This window comes from Mustela lutreola, chromosome 1 (assembly GCF_030435805.1).
Source record: "Mustela lutreola isolate mMusLut2 chromosome 1, mMusLut2.pri, whole genome shotgun sequence".
Taxonomy (NCBI): Eukaryota; Metazoa; Chordata; class Mammalia; order Carnivora; family Mustelidae; genus Mustela; species Mustela lutreola.
In genome coordinates this window covers 231,301,450-231,323,851 of record NC_081290.1, presented here as the reverse complement: position 1 = coordinate 231,323,851, position 22,402 = coordinate 231,301,450, and the positions used below count along the sequence as shown (strand labels likewise).

Sequence of the window (22,402 nt, the reverse complement as noted above, 5' to 3'; positions counted from 1 at the left end):
TCCTTGTCGCAGCCCCTTGGCGACCCACTTCCGGCAAAGAGCGGAAGAGGCGGGGTTAAGATGGCGGCGCCTCTGAGGATTCAGAGCGACTGGGCCCAAGCCCTCAGGTGAATGAAGGCCCAGAACCGGGACGGAGGAGGGTAACGCGTGTAGTCTTTGCGTTAAGGAGAGCTGTATCCAGTCCAGGATAGAGATTACCTACATCATTGGTTGAGGGATCACTGGATGTAGCAAACCCACATGATCATTTGTCTTCGTTTTCAGCAGAGCTGTCCTGAGGCAACGTATATGTGCTGTGATCCCAGTATCAGAACTAGGACCAATGAGTTGGAGAAAGACAGGAAAACTGGGAGGCAGGAAGACTCTTGGGCGAGGAGTCAGTCATTTAGCAAGTATTTACTGTTCGTCAGTTATTTGCAAAGGTCCTACGACTCAACCACCTCCACGTTGTCTTATGTTTATGATGAAATCTTTGTATCCTCCTAAGACCCCTAGTGCTATGTTAGATAAATTGCACAGTTCTATTCAGGAAACAATGTAACATCCACTATGTCCAGGCTGTGTGCGGGTGGAGTTTAGATGAATAATCTAAATTTAAAGGATGGCTCCTGCCTTTAGGATGCTGACAGCGTAATTGGGGATGCACAGCAAACCATTCATTTAACATATTTATTGATCGTATACTGTGCAGGTTGTTACTCTGCACCAGGATGAGTACAGCAGTGCCATGAATGGCAACTGTTATTACTAATAGGGGTTTTCCACATTAAACCATGGTAAAGATGAAAACATAGCTTTTTGCAATTAAGAAAATTATGCTTTACTATGTGAGCCAAAATAAAGTACACATTACTTACTACAATAAGTAGTAAAGTAATAAAGATAAGTAATAAAGCAAGGACATTGACATTTACTGAGGACCACCACAAAGTGGTGCCTAGGAGAGAATGCAGGAGAGGAATCAGGAAGTAACTTGTCCAAGATTTTGTAGCCAGTGATAGAGAGTTACTGTCAACCTAAATCTTTCTTTCTTTCTTTCTTTTTTTTTTTTTTTTTTTAAGATTTTATGTGTTTATTTGAGAGAGAGAGGATGAGGAGAGGGAGAAGCAGACTCCCCACTGAGCAGGGAGCCCGATGCGGGGTTCTATCCCAGGACCCTGGGTTCATGACCTGAGGCCAAGGCAGACACTTAACCGACTGATGTGCCCCTAAATCTTTCTGTCCTAAAAGTGTAGGTCTGGGTGTGTGGGTGGGGAGGATAGGGTGGCTGGGTTACGGACATTGGGGAGGGTATGTGTTATGGTGAGTACTGTGAATTGTGTAAGACTGATGATTTACCGACCTGTACCCCTGAAGTAAATATGTATGTTAATAAAAAAGTAAAAAAATAAAATTGAAAAGTATAGGTCTTTTTCACTATAACCTAAAAATGTTAGAGTGATGAAATAAAGATTGGGATGATTGGGGCGGTGCATTCTAAAACACATAAAAAGTCAGTGTGAGCTGGTGGAGTGCAGAAATTGCATGCTAGTCCCATGTTTCTGTTCCTGCTTTCCAGATAGCTAGGTGACCTTGGACAAGTCACTTTCTGAGCTTCGGTGTTATCTTAACATGGGGATAATAAAAGACATTTTCTTAAATTGTGAGGATTAATGATACTGTTTGCAAAGTGCTTAGCACAGGGCTTAGCTTACAATAATCCCAGTAAATATCTAAATATAAAGTATTTGTGATTTTTCAGAGCTGTGTAACTTATAAATGAATAGTGAACTCCCTGTTGTTGAAGTATTTGAATATTCATTTAACCTATTTTGAAGTATTTGAATAGTCATTTAACCTGTTTTTGAAGTATTTGAATATTTATTTAACCAATAGACATCTATTCATTAAACACTTAATGCATCAATATTTCTTTAATAAATCTTGTTTTATAATAATATAAGCCTGGATGAGATATTAGACTAGTCATACTTAAGTACTATCCAAACTGAAGATTATATGATCTTCTTTCTCCTTTGCACCAGGGGCATCCTTTTCAGCATTTAATGAGCCTAATTAGTCTTTTGTCTCTCTTCATAGGAAGGATGAAGGGGAAGCCTGGCTAAGTTGTCACCCCCCAGGTAATGTCCTTTTGCCCAAATTAATATGCCTTCTTTTAGAGGTAGGGGGATTTACTACCCTTAGAAGAGAGTTAGAAGAGAGCTTCATACTTTCTTTTGGCTCAGACTCCTTGCACAATGCTCCTAATCTTCAAATGTTCTTGACCAGTTTATGTGTAGGATATTTTATTTAGGCCCCATCACCAAAAACAGTGTTCTCCTTAAGCAGATTTTCTAGATTACTGAAGCGTAACTCAATGCTATGTATTATGTGTATATACTGTGGCTAAATGCATGTGTGCGTGTTGATCTTCATCTTTCATCGTGGAAGAATTATATTTCAGTCAGTAAAACTGAGTTTGAGATTGCTTTAGTAGGGTTGTTTTTTTTTTTTTAAGATTTATTTATTTTGGGGGCGCCTGGGTGGCTCAGTGGGTTAAGCTTCTACCTTCGGCTCAGGTCATGATCTCAGGGTCCTGGGATCAAGCCCCGCATTGGGCTCTCTGCTCAGCAGGGGGCCTGCTTCCTCCTCTCTCTCTGCCTGCCTCTGTGCCTGCTTGTGATCTCTCTCTCTGTCAAATGAATAATGAATAAAATCTTAAAAAAAAAAAAAAAGATTGATTTATTTTTGGTTGGGGGCAGGAGCAGAGGGAGAAGGAAAGAAACTCAAGCAGACGGTGCACTGAGTTCACACCATGGTCCAGGGCTCCATCTTGGGACCCTGAGATCACAACTCTGAGATCATGACCTGAGCCAAAATCAAGAGTTGGGTGCTTAACTGACTGTGCCACCCAGGAACCCCCTGGTAGCTTTCTCACAAATGCCGTAACTTTAAATCTTTGTATCTAATTTTTAGCTCTTGAGCATATTCCTACCAAATTAGGTTCACCCAGACCAGGGGTTTTTTCTTTTCACCTTACTTTATACAAGTACCTTCTTTTCTTTCATGAACCAATTTCCTGCCATCTATATAGATGCCTGAATTAAATCTTCAAGGAGAACAATGTTAAATTATTATTTTCCTGAGACAATGCTTCTTTTGTGTTATGTAGGTAAACCAACTTTGTATGGCAGCCTAACTTGTCAAGGAATTGGCCAGGATGGCATCCCAGAAGTTATAGCTTCAGAAGGATTTATTGTGAATGAGATAAACAAGGTAGGTTTTTATATCCTCTAAATGACACTGGGTTAATACCCATATATCTACTTTAAATATTTATACTGTAATTTATATATGTTTGTCATCTTTATTTTATTTGTATAGTAATCACAGTTTTTACTGCCTTGGATGTCAAGAGTTGTTTTTTTTTCTTTTGTAGTTACATGTGCTTTGAGATACCTTTAGTTGCATACACTTCCCTTATATCAGCGCTGTCCGATAGATGAATTATGTAAGCCACATATGTAATGTAAAATTTTTTTTTTAAGATTTTATTTATTTATTTGAGAGAGAGACAGTGAGAGAGAGCATGAGCAAGGAGAAAGTCAGAGGGAGAAGCAGACTCCCCGTGGAGCTGGGAGCCCGATGCGGGACTCGATCCTGGGACTCCAGGATCATGACCTGAGCCGAAGGCAGTCATCCAACCAACTGAGCCACCCAGGGGTCCCTGTAATGTAAAATTTTTTAAGAGCCACATAAAAAAGGTAAAAAGAGGGACACCTGGGTGGCTCAGCTGTTAAGCGGCTGCCTTCGGCTTAGGTCACAATCCCAGGGTTCTGGGATCGAGCCCTGCATCGGGCTCCCTGCTCGGTGGGAAGCCTGCTTCTCCCTTGCCTGCTCCCACTGCTTATATTCCCTCTCTCACTGTCTCTCTTTCTTTCTCTGTCAAATAAATAAATAAATAAATAATCTTTTAAAAAGTGAAATTATTTTTAATAATATATTTTATTTAATGCAATTAATCTAAAATACTATTTCAACTTATAATTAATATTAAAAAATTATTAGTGAGATACTATACATTCCTTTTTTTTTTACTGAGTTTTTGAGACCGTGTGTGTATCTTATATTTACTACACATCCCAATTCAGACTAATTTTTTTTTATTTATTTTATTTATTTTTTATTTTTTTAAAAGATTTTATTTATTTATTTGACAGAGAGAAATCACAAGTAGATGGAGAGGCAGGCAGAGAGAGAGAGAGGGAAGCAGGCTCTCTGCTCAGCAGAGAGCCCGATGCGGGAATCTATCCTAGGACTCTGAGATCATGACCTGAGCCGAAGGCAGCGGCTTAAACCACTGAGCCACCCAGGCGCCCCCAATTCAGACTAATTTTTTATTGAAAATAAATAAGTAGGGGCACCTGAGTGGCTCAGTGGATTAAGCCGCTGCCTTCGGCTCAGGTCATGATCTCAGGGTCCTGGGATGGAGCCTGGCATCGGGCTCTGCTCAGCAGGGAGCCTGCTTCCCCCTCTCTCTCTGCCTGACTCTCTGCCTACTTGTGATTTCTCTCTCTGTCAAATAAATAAATAAAATCTTTAAAAAAAAAGAAAAGAAAAGAAACAAGTAAAGGTATTTAGGTTATATAAATTTAGAGTTGAGAACATAAATTCACATACCCAGGTAGTTCCAGATATATTTTTAAAGTTTTCCAAAAACTGAGGCAAGTATCAGTTTTTAAATTAAACTTTAAATAAAATTTAAAAATGCAGTTTTCATATACACTGGCTGTATTTCAAATGCTCAATTATCTCTTGTGGCCAGTATCTACCATATTGGACAGCATAGCCTTTACAATGTATCTGGCTAGGCCTTGATGAAGACCTACATAAATAGTAGTTTTTCTCATTGTCTTTGAGGTGAGTAGATAGCCAAACAAAGTATTGCAGAACCCATGTTCTGGTGAGATGTGTAATTAAATTTTTTTTAGTTGTGAAATATTTCAGGTATACTGATAAGAATGGATGATACTTTGTTTTTTACATAAGACTTTAAATGTTAATTTATTCCAATTTGTGCAAGTTAATAGGCTATATGTTATTATATATGTTTTGCATTTGTTTTTCAGAAACAGCTATGGCATAGTAGAAACTGTCAGAAGATCTGAGTTCAAGTTTTAGTTAACTCTGACACTAATAATATGATTTTTGGACAAATAACTTAGTTTTCTGAGCCTGTTTCCTCATTTACAAAATGGAGATGTGCTACCTATAGACTGATTAACATGGAGTGAGACTGCATATGAATGAAAACTAAAATCTTACAAAAGTGAGTTGTTGTTCATCATAACAATCCTGTGGGATTGGCATTTTAAATTTCCATTTTGCATATAACCAAACAGACTCAGAGACATTAATTAACCCTAATAATCAAAGCTAATTAGACTGTATACCAGAATTGAAACCAGTTCTATAAACTTCCAGGTATGGACACTACCTTGCAAGCCTACATTTTTCCCAAGTGTTTTGCCCATATCCATCCATAGCTTCAGTGCTGACTTCCTTTCTTCCTTTCACACTTAGGCCCTCATACAGTCCTTATCTCTTCCAACATTATTGCTAATTTCTGTCTTGTACCTGCTGAGTCAGACAGTAAATTCTTATGGTTGAACATTCATTTGTTTTCTAATTGCCATGAGTCACTTTGCTCTTTGATGTTGCTGTATTGTTCTCTTGAACAGTAGATTATGCTTAAATATCTAAACCTGGAGGATAAAAATGTTTGACTTGGAATTTTATCTTAGTGTGGAATGCCCACACTCCTCCTCTAACCCCCCCCCACCCTGAATTTTATGTTTTGATATCTCTTGCAGCTTTTCATTACAATATTTTCATTAACAGCATGATTCTCTACTGTTGATATTGGAAGGTAGTTCAATATTTCTCTTCCTCCATAGTTTATTTATGTATTAAAGGTTGATTTGGTCAATTGATAAGCAGGAGAAAACTACTAATTCTTGAAATCTTTCACATAATTAGTCCCAAAGAAATGAAGTCTTCTGAGAACAACCACAATTCTTATAAATGCCTGAACACTAAGTTTTTGGAGTTCTTTGAATCCTTGCTGGTAGGAATATTTAAGCCCGGAGAGTTTAGCTGACACTCTAGTTTTGGGTGTAGGAGGCAATTCCAAATCCAGGTCAACTCTCTTGCAGCTGTGTGGGCTTTCTTATGGGGTTAGAAGCAAAATTCATTTGATGAAAAGACTGCAGGCAGCCACATATGGCTATGCTGGCTAAGAAAGTGCTATTTATACAGACAGATATTCTAATTGCCTTTTTAAAAAAAGATTTTACTTATTTATTTGACAGAGAGATCACAAGTAGGCAGAGAGTTGGGGGGAAGCAGGCTCCCTGCTGGGCAGATCCCAGTCCCCTGTGGGACTTGATCCCAGGACCCTGAGATCATGACCTGAGCTGAAGGCAGAGGCTTATCCCACTGAGCCACCCAGGCGCTCCTCTAATTGCCTTTTTAAATGAGTAGAAGACTTGTAAGAGCATTTTGATTTTTAGTGATGAGAATGTTACTACTTTGAAATTGTTCTTTCTAAAGAACTGTGAGGACCTGTGTTTGCTATGTATATATTAATCTTAGAAAGAGTTTTAGAAAATCTTAACTTTGGAAGACATTTTCATTGTTCAGTAGAATTTCCAAAATCTTTGAAGTACTGCTGCAGAAGAGATAACAGGTTGGGGCTGTTTGGCGAGTGTAACTCTACTCACCTCACTATGGGAGATACACACTTAGGTGGTGGTGTTGGTATTCAGCCATTTAGAGTAAAGGACTCATATTGCAAGAATCCCTGAAGGGTTTACTAAGCCTTTTATAACTCTGCACATGCTACCTTGAAACACCAACATACTTAATCTTAAATGGTTACAAAGGCTGCCTTGTGCAAGTCCTATCATCTGAACCTAACATCTTTTTCTAGATATAATTTGAATGTCACCATTCAACTATGTCACCAGTGTTTTCTTGCTACAGTAGTTGAAAGATATGTTATAATGACTAGCAAAACACATGAGGAATTAATACAGCTGTGGGGTGATGAGCAGTCTATGAACATGGATCAACTGTTGGAATGGGCACTGCAAGCCTGACCAGGGCCTACAGATTGTATAAGTGTACCATAATTTATACCAATTTTCTGTGGTAACTATAGATGTCAATAGTCTTAACATTTTTTAAGTAGTCTTAACAAGTTCCTGTAGGCAGTAAGTTAGCTTTTAGACTAGTCTTTTAGGTGCTAGACTTAGAGTCTGGTTGGTGATGTTTTCTCCTATCTGTTAATCCTATTCCTTGCCCCACTGCTAACTAAGAGTACTCATATTAGATTTTCTTTGAAAAATTAATGCTCTCATATTAATATCTTACTGTTGGTTTATCTTCTGTGGGAGTTTACTTCTTCTAAAAAGATAAGGGCAGCTAAACAATACCAAATTACATTGCGGCCCTTTGCAGTAAAAGGACTGCTAATCTATAAGGGAGTGGTAGTGTTGTGAGCTGGCAAAGGAGGATTAGAAAGGGTACATTTAAAAAGTTAGAATTTCCAGGGCACCTGGGTAGCTCAGTGGGTTAAGCCTCTGCCTTCGGCTCAGATCATGATCGAAGGGTCCTGGGATCAGGCTACACATCGGGCTCTCTGCTCAGCAGGGAACCTGCTTCCTCCTCTCTCTCTGCCTGCCTTTCTGCCTACTTGTGATCTCTGTCTGTCAAATAAATGAATAATAAAATCTTTTTAGAAAAAGTTAGAATTTCTTATCATCTACTGTTTTCTTTAAGAGCCTTTCATTCCATTGGAGTAACTTTACTGATGAATTTCATCTTTCCCTCTCTATTTAGAAAAGCATTCATATTTCTTGTCCGAAGGAAAATGCATCCTCAAAGTTTTTGGCACCATACACTACTTTTTCCAGAATTCATTCAAAGAGTGTAAGTATTTTGATAAAATGAGAGAATATAATGACATGTTAATTTTTCATTTCATCTGCATGAGTGCTATAAACATATTCATAATTAATGTGTCTTTCATTTACTGTGTATTAAGGTACCATAGCTGAAGTGTGATGCTTGGCAAAACTGGTATTTGGGTCCACATAGAATATGTATATAAATCCACTCACTGGCAATTTTAGAGAGTAGAATTGTCTGAGGTTTACTCATTTATGTTTTAACAGAGCTGTTTAGTGGCTTTTGGATAATGATAGAAGCTGTGTTTATGTAATTTGCCATTGTTTATATTTCTGTCTCATTGCCTATAGGACAGAGATGTTTTATCAAAATTCCAAATACAGCATATTGAGAAATAATTTTCAGAGGTCTCTGTGATAATGCCCTTTCTACTACCATGATCTTTTTTGAAGCATAAATGAGAAATATTTGGATAAACTGATTATCTTAAAGCCTTCCATTTTATTGTGTAGTACATTTTACAAAATGGCTATTTTTTATCCTTTTTATAAAACAGACATAGTTTATGTGATGAAAATTTAGGAAATATCAAAAGGTGAAAAATCACTCACGTTCTGCAACCTAAAGTAACTAAAGTAACTATTGTGAACTTTTGTTACAAATGCTGTATTAATATAGTAGTAATAGCTACTATGTGTCTGCACCATGTGAAGCTTTATGTATTATTTCACTCAATTCTCATCTTTTTACTTTCTTTTATTTTAAAAGATTTTATTTATTTATTAGAGAGAGCGTAAGAGAGAGAGAGTGTGTGTGAGCAGGGGGAAGGGCAGAGGGAGGGAGAAGCTGACTGCCCGCTGAGCAGGGAGCCTGATGTGGGACTCGATATTGAAGTCAGACCTTTAACCAACTAAGCCACTCAGGCACTTTGCCCTTTTTTCGTTAAATACTTTAGCAAAGTAGGTTTTTATAGTATATACTGTTTTATAACTTGTATTTCTATTCCTTAATAATATGTACATCATTGCATGTCATCTTTCTTCATATTCTTTTTTTTTCCCCAGAGTATCTTTTAAAATTTTTTTTGTTTTTTTAAAGATTTTATTACTTATTTGACAGAGAGCGATCACAAGTAGGCAGAGAGGCAGGCAGAGAGAAAAGGCTCAATCCCAGGACCCTGAGATCATGACCTGAGCTGAAGGCAGCGGCTTAACCCACTGAGCCACCCAGGTGCCCCTTTGCATATTCTTTTAAGAGCTGCATAGTATTCCTACTGTATGATTTACTACAATTCATTTTTCCAATCTTATATTACTGGACTTTCAGGTATTTTTGATTTCCTAATTTTATACTTTGATGATTTGGCTAACCCTTTATTCACAAAGTTAGGAAGAAATTAGAATACATTTATAAAATAGAGTTGCTGAGTCATGGGAAGTGCAAGTTATAAGGCTTTTGGTATGTTCTGACTTCCACTTAACTAATTTATGGAGTTAATTATTGCCCTGCCTTTCCTGTGTAAAACATACTGACTGATGCTCACAGCACATTCATGGCTTGTAAGCTCTTCTCTGGGATCTACATACTGCGATACTACTGGTTAAATTGAATGCTTACTAAGGGTAAGTTACATTATCAATTATATTGTTTTTGAAACTTTGTTAATTAAATACAGTAAACCAATGTAATACGAAAATGAAAAGACAGAGTGATTATGTCTTTGAAAACTAAATGGTTGCTTTGGAAAGCCTTGATAAAGAAGAGATTTTTTTAAAAAACAGCTAAAATAGAAGCACATGGGTGGCTCAGTCAGTTGAACGTCTGGTTCATGATTTCAGCTCAGGTCATCATCTCAGGGTCTTGGGATCAAGTCCCATCTCGGCTCCTGACTCAGCAGGGAGTCTGCTAAGATTCTCTCTCTCCCTCTTCCCCTCCCTCCACCAACAAATCTCTAAAATAAATTTAAAAATAATGACTATAATAGTATGTGTGGGCAAGATAAATGCAAACTGTTATGGAAAAGATTTCTTGTTAAAATCCTAGGTGAGGGGGGCCTGGGTGGCTCAGTGGGTTAAAGCCTCTGCCTTCAGCTCGGGTCATGAGGATCGAGCCCCACGTCGGGCTCTCTGCTCAGTGGGAACCCTGCTTCCTCCTCTCTTTCTGCCTGCTTCCCTGCCTACTTGTGATCCCTGTCTATCAAATAAATAAATAAAATCTTTAAAAAAAAAATCCTAGGTGAATTTTGCTCTTAGATTGCTTTGTAAATGTGAATAAAGATTTGCCTTGCTTTCAAGAAATCAAGTTATGAATTGTGCCTTTTGATTTATAGTTTATTACAAGAAAGGTTATTACAAGAAATATATTTTATTACAAGAAGGTGAAACTTCCTTTTTTGACTTTAAAACATTTTAATAATGTGTATACTTTTAAAAAAATTTTTAAATGTAAATTCAGTTAATTAACATATAATGTACTATTAGTTTCAGAGGTAGAGTTCAGTGATTCATCAGTCTTACATACCACCCAGTGCTCATTACATCATGTGCCCTCCTTAATTTTCATCACCCAGTTACCCCATACCCCCTTCCTCTCCTCTCGAGAAACCCTTAGTTTGTTTCCTATAATTAAAGGTCTCTTATGGTTTGTCTCCCTCTCTGGTTTCATCTTGTTTCATTTTTAACTCTCTTCCCCTGTAATCCTCTGTTTTGCTTCTTAAATTCCACATATGAATAAGATCATATGATAATTGTCTTTCTCAGATTGATTTATTTCGCTTAGCAAAATACCCTCTAGTTCTATCCACATCATTGCAGATGGCAAGATTTCATTTTTTGATGGCTGAGTAGTATTGCATTATGTATATATACCACATCTTTTTTTTTTTTTTTTTAAGATTTTATTTACTTATTTGACAGAGATCACAAGTAGGCAGAGAGACGGGTGGAGGCTGGAGGAAGCAGGCTCCCTGCTGAGCAGAGAGCCCTATGTGTGGCTCGATACCAGGACCCTGAGATCATGACCTGAGCTGAAGGCAGAGGCGCTTTAACCCACTGAGCCACCCAGTTGCCCCTATACCACATCTTCTTTACCCATTCATCTGTCTGTGAACATCTGGACCCTTTCCATAGTTTGGCTATTGTGAACATTGCTTTTAGAAACATTGGGGTGCACGTTCTCCTTCAAATCAACATTTTTGTATCCTTTGGATAAATACCTAGCAATACAACTGCTGAGTCATAGGGTAACTCTGTTTTCAGCTTTCTGAGGAAACCCCATGCTGTTTTACAGAGTGGCTGTACCAGCTTGCATTCCCCCCAACAGTGAAAGAGAGTTCCCCTTTCTTTGCATCCTCATCAACATCAATTGTTTCCTAACTTGTTAGTTTTAGCCATTCTGACCAGTATGAAGTGGTTATCTCATTGTATTTTAATTTGTATTTCCTTGATGCCGAGTGATGTTGAGCATTTTTTCATGTGTCTTTTGGCCATTTAGATGTCTTTGGAGAAATGTCTGTTCATATCTTCTGCCCATTTCTTGACTGGATCATTCTTTGGGTGTTGAGTTTGATAAGTTCTTTATAAATTTTGGATACTAGCCCTTTATCTGATATGTCATTTGCAAATATCTTCTCCCATTCTGTCAGTTGTCTCTTTATAATTGTTATTTTGAAATCTAGTTCTGACATATTACTCACATCCGTACTGATTAGGTCCCTGGCAGTCAGTACTACCTCTAGTTCTCTTTCTTGAGGTGAGATTTTCCATCTTGTCATTCTCTTCAGAGAACAGATGAGTGAGAGAACAAAATAGTAATATGGCAACAAAGACCCCAGAGACCTGAAACGGAAAAAAAATTTTTTCTTTAAAAGTATACAATCAGACAGGTGAACAGAATAGAGCAATGTACTGCATCCTGTGTGTATTTTGCTTGTTTGTTAGAAAACTATATTCCGGGCGCCTGGGTGGCTCAGTGGGTTAAGCCTCTGCCTTCAGCTCAGGTCATGATCTCAGGGTTCTGGGATCGAGTCCCACATCGATCGGGCTCTCTGCTCAGCGGGGAGCCTGCTTCCTCCTCTCTCTCTCTCTGCCTGCCTCTCTACCTATTTGTGATCTCTGTCTGTCAAATAAATAAAATTAAAAAAGAAAAAAGAAAACTATATTCCAAAATTGTAAAGAAAGAAAAACTTACATATGTACAAAAATAAAGTTAAATACAATGAAATGTTAGAATATACTATAAAAATGAAAATTAAAAGCCAAAAGAAAAAGAAAATATAGTCAGACAGGTGAACAGAACAGAGCAATACACTATAATCTGGGTGTATTTTGGTCTATTTGTTAGAAGAAATTATATCCCAAAACTGTAAAGAAAGAAAAACTTAACTGTCACCACTGCTATCATGAATAGCGCATAGGGCAGGCCTGCACTGACATGGAGTGGGAGAAGGACCTGTGCTTCAATTGCTGATTTGCCAAGAAGTTCCTCAAGGGCGGGGACAGCTCCTCAGGCCCATGCACCGGCCTCTTCAGGCACTATCAGCAGTGTGTTTAGAGAGCAATAAACGAGAAGGAGACTCCCATTGAGGGATTGGAATTCATGGGCCATGCAAAGAAAGGCCTGAAAGCTCTTCTTTTTTTTTTTTTAATTTTATTTATTTATTTGACAGAGATCACAAGTAGGCAGAGAGGCAGACAGAGAGGCAGGCAGAGAGAGAGAGAGAGAGAGGAGGAAGCAGGCTCCCCGCTGAGCAGAGAGCCCGATGTGGGGCTCGATCCCAGGACCCTGAGATCATGGCCTGAGCCGAAGGCAGTGGTTTAAGCCACTGAGCCACCCAGGTGCCCCCTGAAAGCTCTTCTTGACCTTGACAGTCACCTTGAAAATGAGTCTCTCCTTCAGTTAGGAAAATGAGTACACTGGATTTTGTCAATTAAAGCTGTGAAAATAGCCATTGGTTTGATGAGGAGTTTAGGAGGGAGGAGTTTTCTTTCCTCCTCGATTTCCTCTCACTTGTAAAAGATGCATCACTCTTTGCTTTGAGGTGATTTTTCACTTGCTCTGGCATCTTGGAGGAACTCCATGTGCTGAAACTGAATGATTTCTTAGGATTAATGTTGCAGTACTTAGTCTGGGATCAGACTTACATATCCTTTGTATATAAATACTGATAAACTTGTCAGGATGTTCAGGGCGGCCTAACTTCTTGAGTTTTGCTGCGAAGGACATTGGGTACCTTGTACTAAGGTTGTTATTCATGGAAGCATTTGGTTAGGATCTCTCTTTTCTCTCAAGGAGCTAATGCTCTGAAAAGGGGTCCCAGCACAACAATTTTAATCAATGCTTGGGAGAACAATTTTATTTTTATATGATAATTTTTAAGATTGCTGGTGGACTGGGTTAGCCAAGAGGAAGACAGCTTTAAGAATTCCCTACCTTGGGGACGCTTGGGTGGCTCAGTTGGTTGGGCGGCTGCCTTCAGCTCAGGTCATGATCCCAGCGGGATCCTGATCCCCAGGTTCTGGGATTCAGCCCCCGCATCGGACTCTCTGCTCTGCGGGGAACCTGCTTCCTCTTCTCTTTCTCCCTGCCTCTCTGCCTACTTGTGAGCTCTGTCTGTCAAATAAATAAATAAGATAAATAAGATTCCTTGCTCAGCAGGGAGCCTGCTTCTCCCTCTGCCTCTGCCTGCCATTCTGTGTGCCTGTGCTCGCTCTCTCCCCCCCTCTCTCTCTGATAAATAAATAAAATCTTTAAAAAAAAAAAAAAAAAAAAAAAGAATTCCCTACCTTGGGACACCTGGGTGGCTCAGTTGGTTGGGTAGCTGCCTTCGGCTCAGGTCATGATCCCAGCATCCTGGGATCGAGTCCCACATTGGGCTCCTTGCTCGGCAGGGAGCCTGCTTCTCCCTTTGTCTCTGCCTGCCATTCTGTCTGCCTGTGCTCGCTCTCTCTCCCTCTCTCTCTCTGACAAATAAAATAAAATCTTAAATTTAAAAAAAAAAAAAAAAAGAATTCCCTACCTTAAGAAGAGGTGTCAGATTCAGGGGTGCCTGGGTGGCTCAGTGGATTAAAGCCTCTGCTTTCAGCTCAGGTCATGATCCCAGGGTCCTGGGATCGAGCCCCGCATTGGGCTCTCTGCTCAGCAGGAAGCCTGTTTCCTCCTCTCTCTGCCTGCCTCTCTGCCTACTTGTGATCTCTGTCAAATAAATTTAAAAAAATAAAAAAAAAAAAAAAAAAAGAAGAGGTGTCAGATTCTGATTAAATGTGAAAGCGTGAAGAATATTGCGGTATACACCATTTCAGAGCTTATAGTGTAGTTTAGGAATTAAGTTCCTTGGAGTAACAATGGAGGAAGATCTAATTTACAAACATTTGCCGTTGCCAGCTTTCATCCCAAGTCAATTGATTAGCCAACATGTATTATCATAAAACTGTCAAAATGCTGTATCTGGTTAAATGGGAGAAGAGTTTGTTTTATTTGCCTTGTGTACTTGCCCTGCCCTGTAATGTCTGTAATCATGGAGATGGAATAAATTGTAATATTTAGTTTAAAAAAAAAAAAGAAAAACTCATATATATACAAAAATAACATTAAATACATTGGGGGCACCTGGGTGGCTCAGTGGTGTAAAGCCTTCCTCTCAGATCCTGATCCCCAGGTCCTGGGATTCAGCCCCCGCATCGGACTCTCTGCTCAGCGGGGAACCTGCTTCCTCTTCTCTCTCTCCCTGCCTCTCTGCCTACTTGTGAGCTCTGTCTGTCAAATAAATAAATAAGATATTTCAAGAAAAATACATTGAAAAGATAGAATATAACTGTAATGATGAAAATTTAAAAAGACTTTAACGAGAAAAAATATGATCAGATAGGTGACGAGAACATAGTAATACACTAGATTCTGGGTGTATTTTGGTCTATTTGTGGGTAAGAAAGCCCATCAATTTATTCCCTTATGGTAACTACTTTTGGCGTCCCTTATGGTAACTACTTTTGACACTATAAAGTAATCCATCCATATCTCCCTCTCTTGAATTGTCATACTTATCCAATAATTAGGGTAGTCCATGATTTTATATTTATGTTCTTCTTTTTTTTGAAGATTTTATTTATTTATCAGAGAGAGAGAGAGAGCGAGCAAAGGCAGACAGAATGGCAGGCAGAGGCAGAGGGAGAAGCAGGCTCCCTGCCGAGCAAGGAGCCCAATGTGGGACTCGATCCCAGGATACTGGGATCATGACCTGAGCTGCAGGCAGCTGCTTAACCAACTGAGCCACCCAGGCGTCCCTATGTTCTTTTTTTTTTTTAAGAGAGGGAGAAAGGTGGGTGAGGGGCAGAGAGAGGGAGAGAGAGAGAGAGAATCCTAAGCAGGCTTCATGCCCAGCATGGAGCCTGATGTGGGGCTCAGTTTTAGAACCCTGAAATCATGCCTGGAGCTGAAATCAAGAGTTGTTTAACTGGCAGAGCCACCCAGGTGCCCCTATGTATATTCACTTATAATTGCACATCATAATAGGTAAGAGCACAGACTCTAGTGATAAACTCATTGGATTTGAATTTTGGTTCAACTGTGACCTTAGGCCAGGGTACTTACCCTCTATGTCACAGATTCTTTATTTGTAAAATAGTGGTAAAAGTATATTTCATGGGGCTGTTACAAGGATTTAAACAGAATTTTGTCTGAAACATAGTAAGTAAGTAAGTGTTAAAATTACATAGTATTTTCTTTGTATTTTTATGTTTTATTTTTCTACATTTCAAACTTTATTTTCATTACTTGGTTTAAAGTAGGGATCAGCTTTATTATTTTTTTAATGATTAGCATATCAAGACACTATAAAGTAATCCATCCATATCTCCCTCTCTTTTTTTTTTTTTTTTTTTTTTATAAAATCTTTTTTTTTTTTTTTTTAAAGATTTTATTTATTTATTTGACAGAGAGAAATCACAAGTAGATGGAGAGGCAGGCAGAGAGAGAGAGGGAGGGAAGCAGGCTCCCTGCCGAGCAGAGAGCCCGACGCGGGACTCGATCCCAGGACCCTGAGATCATGACCCGAGCCGAAGGCAGCGGCTTAACCCACTGAGCCACCCAGGCGCCCATATATCTCCCTCTCTTGAATTGTCATACTTATCCAATAATTAGGATCATCCCATTGATCTGTTTTTTTGCTGGAACTAAGAAATGGATCTCTAGCTTTAAACTCTGACCTAGGTTTGCGTCCTGCTCTGTTGTGTCACCTTGAGGATATTACTTAATCACTTCTTAAACTTTAGATTTCTCAAAAAAAAAAAACCACTTTAGATTTCTCAACTGAAAAATAGAAATACCTATCTTAATAGATTTTTGAGGGTATTATATGAGAGTAGTGAGTTACGTGTCTGGAATATAATAGCTTTTCAATAAATATTAGTTTCCTTTCTACTTTAATAAAAGTTTGGAGAAAGGAGATAGCTGGTATGACCTATAATCTACTCTTCAGTGTTCTATTACTTTGGAAGAACTGGATAGTTGAGATTTAATTACTTTTTAGATCTAGGAACTAAGACGCCAAAGATATATAAAATAGATAAGGTAACAATATATCTGCCCCCTCCAGGGACAGTGTATTAACTGAGAGATACAATAGAATATATCAAAGTTTCTCAGCCATGGTACTGCTGACATTTTGAGCTGGGTAATTCTTTATTGTAGGGGACTATTCCCTAATTATAACAACTAAAAATGTTTACAGACATCACCTGATGTGATGAGCTAAGTTGCCCCTGGTTGACAACCACTACAATATATGAACATAGTGCTGAAGACTTCTAGGGAGGAAGTGATAAACTTTTTGGCAGAATTGGGATAACCTTTTGAGAAATAGGTCATTTTTTTTTTCTTTTCTCCATCTTACTTTAAGAATACAGTATATAGGGGCACCTGGGTGGCTCAGTGGGTTAAGCCTCTGTCTTCGGCTCAGGTCATGATCCCGGGGTCCTAGGATCAAGCCCCACATCGGGCTCTCTGCTCAGCAGGGAGCCTGCTTCCCCCTCTCTCTCTGCCTACTTGTGATCTCTCTCTCTCTGTCAAATAAATAAATTAAATCTTAAAAAAAAAAAATACAGTATATAATACATATAACATACAACATTTATATTTTTATTTTTATTGATTTTTATTTTTTATTAACATATAATATATTATTTGCCCCAGGGATACAGGTCTGTGAATCGTCAGGCTTACATACTTTGCAGCACTCACCATAGCACATATCCTGCCCAATGTCCATACAATATTTTAAAATTAAATTAAATTAATTTTTTTGAAAGGAAGCTCTGTGCCCAGTATGGAGCTTGAACTCACAACCCTGAGTCACATGCTCTATCAAGATCCGGCCAGGTGCCCCAAATTTACTTATTTTTATTTGAGTGTAGTTGAGAGAAGTAGGTCATTTTAAAAAAATGATTAATTGTGCCTTTTTTATTTTTTAGAGATTTTATTTATGAGAGAGAGAGAGCAAGAGAGAGCATAAATAGGTAGGAGGGGCAGAGGGAGAGGTAGACTCCTTGCTGAGCAGGGAGCCTGACACAGGCCTTGATTCCCTGGGATCATGACCTGAGCCAAAGGCAGATGCTTAACCGACTGAGCCACCCAGGCGCCCTAATTGTGCCCTTTTTCGATTTTATATTCTCCTTTCCTCTTATTTGAGTTCATTATTAGGTGACTTATCCATTTTGTTTTAAAGATTTTATTTATTTATTTGACAGAGAGATCACGAGTAGGCAGAGAGGCAGGCAGAGAAAGAGGGGGACGCAGGCTCCCTGCTGAGCAGAGAGCCCGACCTGGGGCTCGATCCCAGGAGTCTGAGACCATGACCTGAGGCGAAGGCAGAGGCTTAACCCACTGAGCCACCCAGGCACCCCATGACTTATCCATTAATCGCCTCCTGTAATCCAGGTACTCTGGGTGCTGGGGCTATAGTAGTGAATAAAACTGTTGTGTAGCGCCTACATTCTTCGGGTGTAGGACCAGACAGGATTTGCTAATGACTTCGGTGTGAAATGTGAGTGAAAATGAGGAGTTGGGATCATTCCAGAATTTTCCAAAGAGTTGGGTAAATTATAGTGCCATTTACTGGTTCAGGTCAAGTAGTTGTTTTGGTATGAAGCTGGCGGGAATGAGAGTCCTGTTTTGAACTTGGTTGGGTTTGAGGTGACCACTGTAAAGCTAGCAGTTGAATAGGTAGCACCTGAGTCAGGAAAGAGTTTGAGCTATGTTGCTTTAAGGATTAAATCTATTTCAGCATGAGTAGGGAAGTGTTTAAATGTCTTGTTTCTGGGGCCCTGCAAATGGGGACAGTAGTTGCTCTTACTGATATGGGTCAGCTGGCTTTACTCACCTACCTAATGTTGTTAAGGTACTTCATTCTTATTACCAGACTACTGTCCGTTGGTGTTTGTTGAGTTAGTTACCATGTACATAGTCTGTGGCTGTGTTACGAAAGTGCTGGACAGGGGCTCCTGGCTGGGCTCAGTTGGCAGAGCACACAACTCTTGATCTTGGGGTTGTAAGTTTGAGCCCTGCATTGTGTGTGAGATTACTTAAAAATAAAATCTTCCCCCCTCCCCAGAAAAAAAGTGCTGGACATTGCTCAACTTGTCATGTAGTTGGGGAGCCAGACAGAATTGAAAAGTTAATTGATGATCCTAGTATTCAGGCTCAAGACAGGATTCAGGGTGGTAGTGGTAGTTTGGAGAAGAAAGATAGATCTGAGAGTTGGGTACTCCAGTACTAGAATGTGAAGGCAGCACTATGTCATATTTACATCCATGTCTCCAGTATCCAGCAATGGGAAGCTAGGAGCAGAATGGAATTATTATGAAAATCAAATGATATAGTGTATTTGAAAATGTTTTATAAATGATAAAACATGATATAAAGGTTAGTTATTGTCATAATCCTTAAAACTAAAGGATTCACAATTAAGTTGATAGTACTTTTTATTCTGGGACACCTGGGTGGCTCAGTTGCTTAAATATCTGACTCTAGGTTACGGCTCAGGTCATGATCTCAGGGTGGTGAGATCAGGCTCCATGCTCAGCAGGGAGTCTGCTTGAGGATTCTCTCTCCTATACTGTCTCACACAAATGTGCTCTCTCTCTTTCTAAAATAAATAAATAAATAAAATTTTTTTAAAAGATAATACTTCTATTCTGAGGAGTCAAGGTAAAGAAGAAAAAGTCTTAGCGTGAGAGATATATGCCTTTAGTTCTTGCCTAATTTACTCGTGATGACTCAGCTGGCTTAGAACAAAGCAGAATGGTAGATTGGGTAATTAAAGCCTACTCTACTTTTCCCTTAATAATTTAGGTCTTATGGGAATCCAGGAATATGTCTGGGATTATACATCTCAGTCCTACATTTCTGGAATATTTGCAGCTGGGTTTTTTTTTAATATATATATATATTTTTAAAGATTTTATTTATTTAACAGACAGAGATCACAGGTAGGCAGAGAGGCAGGCAGAGAGAGAGGAGGCAGGCTCCCTGTGGAGCAGAGAGCCCGATGTGGGGCTCGATCCCAGGACCCTGGGATCACGACCTGAGCCGAAGGCAGAAGCTTTAACCCACTGAGCCACCCAGGCGCCCCATAGCTGGGTTTTTTTTTAATAAAAAAAAATGTATGCATGTGTATGATCATTGCTTATGTATGAAGTGATTGCTAATGTTGAAACTGCATAAAGGATCAGAATTTTTTGTTACTTATTCTGAAATACACATATACGCACAATTAGGATTTTACAGAGGGAATGTGAAGAAGTAAATTGGAAGCATCTTTGCTTTTTCTTGAATCCATCTGGTACGTTTTAGTTGACTGTCTTTTGTGTACGTGGATTCCTAAGAATGAGGTATCTTAATTTTAAAATAGCAAAAGAGAGGTGCCTGGGTGGCTCAGTCAGTCAAGTGTCTGCCTTTGACTTGGGCTGTGATCCCAGGGTCATGGGATTGAGCCCCACAGTGGGCTCCCTGCTCCACCATGGGGAGCCTGCTTCTATCTCTCCCTCTGCTGCTCCCCCTGCTTGTGTTCTCTCTCTCTTTGTCAAATAAATAAGTAAAATCTTAAAAAAAAATTTAAAAATAGCAAAAGATGGAAACGATAGAAGTGATATGGGGATAGTAAAAACTTTATAGTTGAAGCGAAGGCTGTAGATGATTACAAGAACATCTTTTTGTTTTGAGAAATAAAAGATGTTGACGCTAGCTTTGTTAGGAGATAGGTGATGACACCTCAGTCTTCAGATGAAAACACTTGTCCTTTGTGCTGGGAAGCATAGGCCTGAAGAAGTCTTAGAAGAGTGTGAAACAGGAGTAATCTTTAACATATTTCAGGGAAAGAAGAGGATTTCAGTATTTATAACACCAGTTATTTTGTCTTTTTAACAGATAACATGCCTGGACATTTCCAGTGGAGGCGGTCTTGGTGTGTCTTCTAGTACTGATGGGAGCATGAAGATCTGGCAGGCTTCTAATGGCGAACTCAGAGTAAAGGCTTTGGTTATGCTTTTAGGTTCTTATACATGAAGGGTGGTTGGAGAAGCCTTAGACTGGGTCACAGAAAGTGGAGTGGTGCATTCTAAATTTATTGGACCACTGCACCTCAACTGATCTTGTTCTCCCATTTGTTAATCTGAGAACCATCCTCAATCTTGGTGATTTGCCAGAACAGATTGGGCCTGGAACAGTGGAGAAGCCAGGCTAGTGAATGTCTAGGTGGGTGGTCCCTTGGTATGAACTGCCTTCAGTGATAAGCTTCTAAGCCAGATTAGCTAGGCTGTTACATTGATTATATGGCCAAACTCCTCCACCTTATGCAGAGAATTTTAAAAAGAGGTGAGTAAAAGTGTCCTCAAGCCTCCTCAGCTCCTTATATGTAGAACTAGACTTAAGGCTGGCTGGGAGAACCTTGGAGTTCAAATCCATTATATCTGTAGCCAGAGCTACAGGAAAGGGAGTCAGTAGCTCTTAAAACACTGCCTGGTATACAAATGAGCTAAAGAGATCCTTTTGAACCTCACTAGTTTTAAAAACCAGCATGTAGGCATAGCTTGTAGATATTTCATTTAAAGGACCAAGGATATGATAGGTCAGAGAATATCAGGGAATGGACAAGAGAACTAGCATGGAATTTTCTTTTGTTTTTCCAGAGAGTATTGGAAGGACATGTATTTGATGTGAATTGTTGCAGGTTTTTCCCATCAGGCCTTGTGGTTCTGAGTGGGGGAATGGATGCCCAGCTGAAGATCTGGTCAGCTGAAGATGCTAGCTGTGTGGTGACCTTCAAAGGTCACAAAGGAGGTATGAAGGGTGATTTCTCCAAAAGGCTTCTGTAATGATTCCCCAGAGACAAATCACCAAAAAGGTGGAAAAGGTTGAAACAGAAGCTAGTTTTCTACAAAAACACGAATAATTCCTCTAACCGGCCATTTAAATGAGCTGTTTCCTCAAGGATTAGAAATTCCTTTGACACTGAGTCTTGTTATTGCTCTCCAGAACTAATTGACTTACACAGATAGTTGTTTTCTGCAGTTGACAAGTGAAAAAAAAATCCTCCCCAGGAGGTTATCTGCTGTGTGCTAGGAGAGAGAGAGAGAGAGATGTGTGCCAACATTTTCTCATTATTAGTCCTTTGAGGTGACAGTAAAAGCTGGGTGGCAAATGGCTGCGTCATTAGATATCAAAGATAGAGCCTGACACTGACTATCAGTTCCTATGAATTTAAGTCACAGTTCAGATTTTAGGAATGGATTAGCCATATAGCCAGTTGATAACAGGTTATAGAGACAAAATGAGAACATTTTCCCTTTGTAACTGGTTTGTGGGACAAAATTATAATTTAACAATGTTTTATCGATAATTGGAATATTAAAAAGGTGATAAATGTTATTCTTATTTTACAAGTTTAGGTATTTTTTAAAAAGTATTAACATCCCCAATAATTCTTTACCTTGTTCTCTTCTTTGGAACCATAGTACACATCATCTGTGTGACTCATTTGAGAATTAATTATGTATTGCCCTATCCTTAACATATTTGTTAGTCTTTTTTTTTTTTTTTTAAAGATTTTATTTATTTATTCGACAGAGAGAGAGATCACAAGTAGGCAGAGAGAGAGAGGAGGAAGCAGGCTCCCTGCTGAGCAGAGAGCCCGATGTGGGACTCGATCCCAGGACCCTGAGATCATGACCTGAGCCGAAGGCAGCGGCTTAACCCACTGAGCCACCCAGGTGCCCTATTTGTTAGTCTTTTGATTGTACCTGACGACATTATAAATAACTTGTATGGTTGAGTTTAAGTTTTGTTACTTCTTTATAATGATTTGTTAGGTTACATACAGATCATCTAGTAAATACATGTTAACCTTAGCAAGGTTATTTCTAAGACTGTCAGTACATAGGTACATTGAGGAGGAATAGAAAAG

General features: G+C 39.1%; 1 protein-coding gene and 1 pseudogene across 4 annotated transcripts in view; both read left to right on the top strand.

The window, feature by feature from the left end:
• Positions 1 to 13: 13 nt before the first annotated feature.
• The window catches only part of PAAF1 (proteasomal ATPase associated factor 1), a 44,033-nt gene continuing 21,644 nt past the window's right edge, over positions 14 to 22,402 (top strand). For 2 of the 4 annotated variants that reach the window (XR_009344533.1, XM_059132997.1), the window contains exons 1-6: positions 15 to 107; positions 2,080 to 2,120; positions 3,152 to 3,255; positions 7,882 to 7,971; positions 20,368 to 20,466; positions 21,129 to 21,279. Coding sequence is in view for 2 of the 4 variants with exons in the window: in XM_059132997.1 (XP_058988980.1) it covers positions 61 to 107; positions 2,080 to 2,120; positions 3,152 to 3,255; positions 7,882 to 7,971; positions 20,368 to 20,466; positions 21,129 to 21,279 (532 nt within the window). In the remaining 2 variants the exon portion in view is untranslated. Of the gene's footprint in view, positions 141 to 2,079; positions 2,121 to 3,151; positions 3,256 to 7,881; positions 7,972 to 20,367; positions 20,467 to 21,128; positions 21,280 to 22,402 lie in introns of all 4 variants that reach the window. The other 2 variants (XR_009344535.1, XM_059133011.1) reach the window with 2 other exon arrangements.
• Positions 12,367 to 15,744, top strand: LOC131807571 (TP53-regulated inhibitor of apoptosis 1-like; annotated as a pseudogene).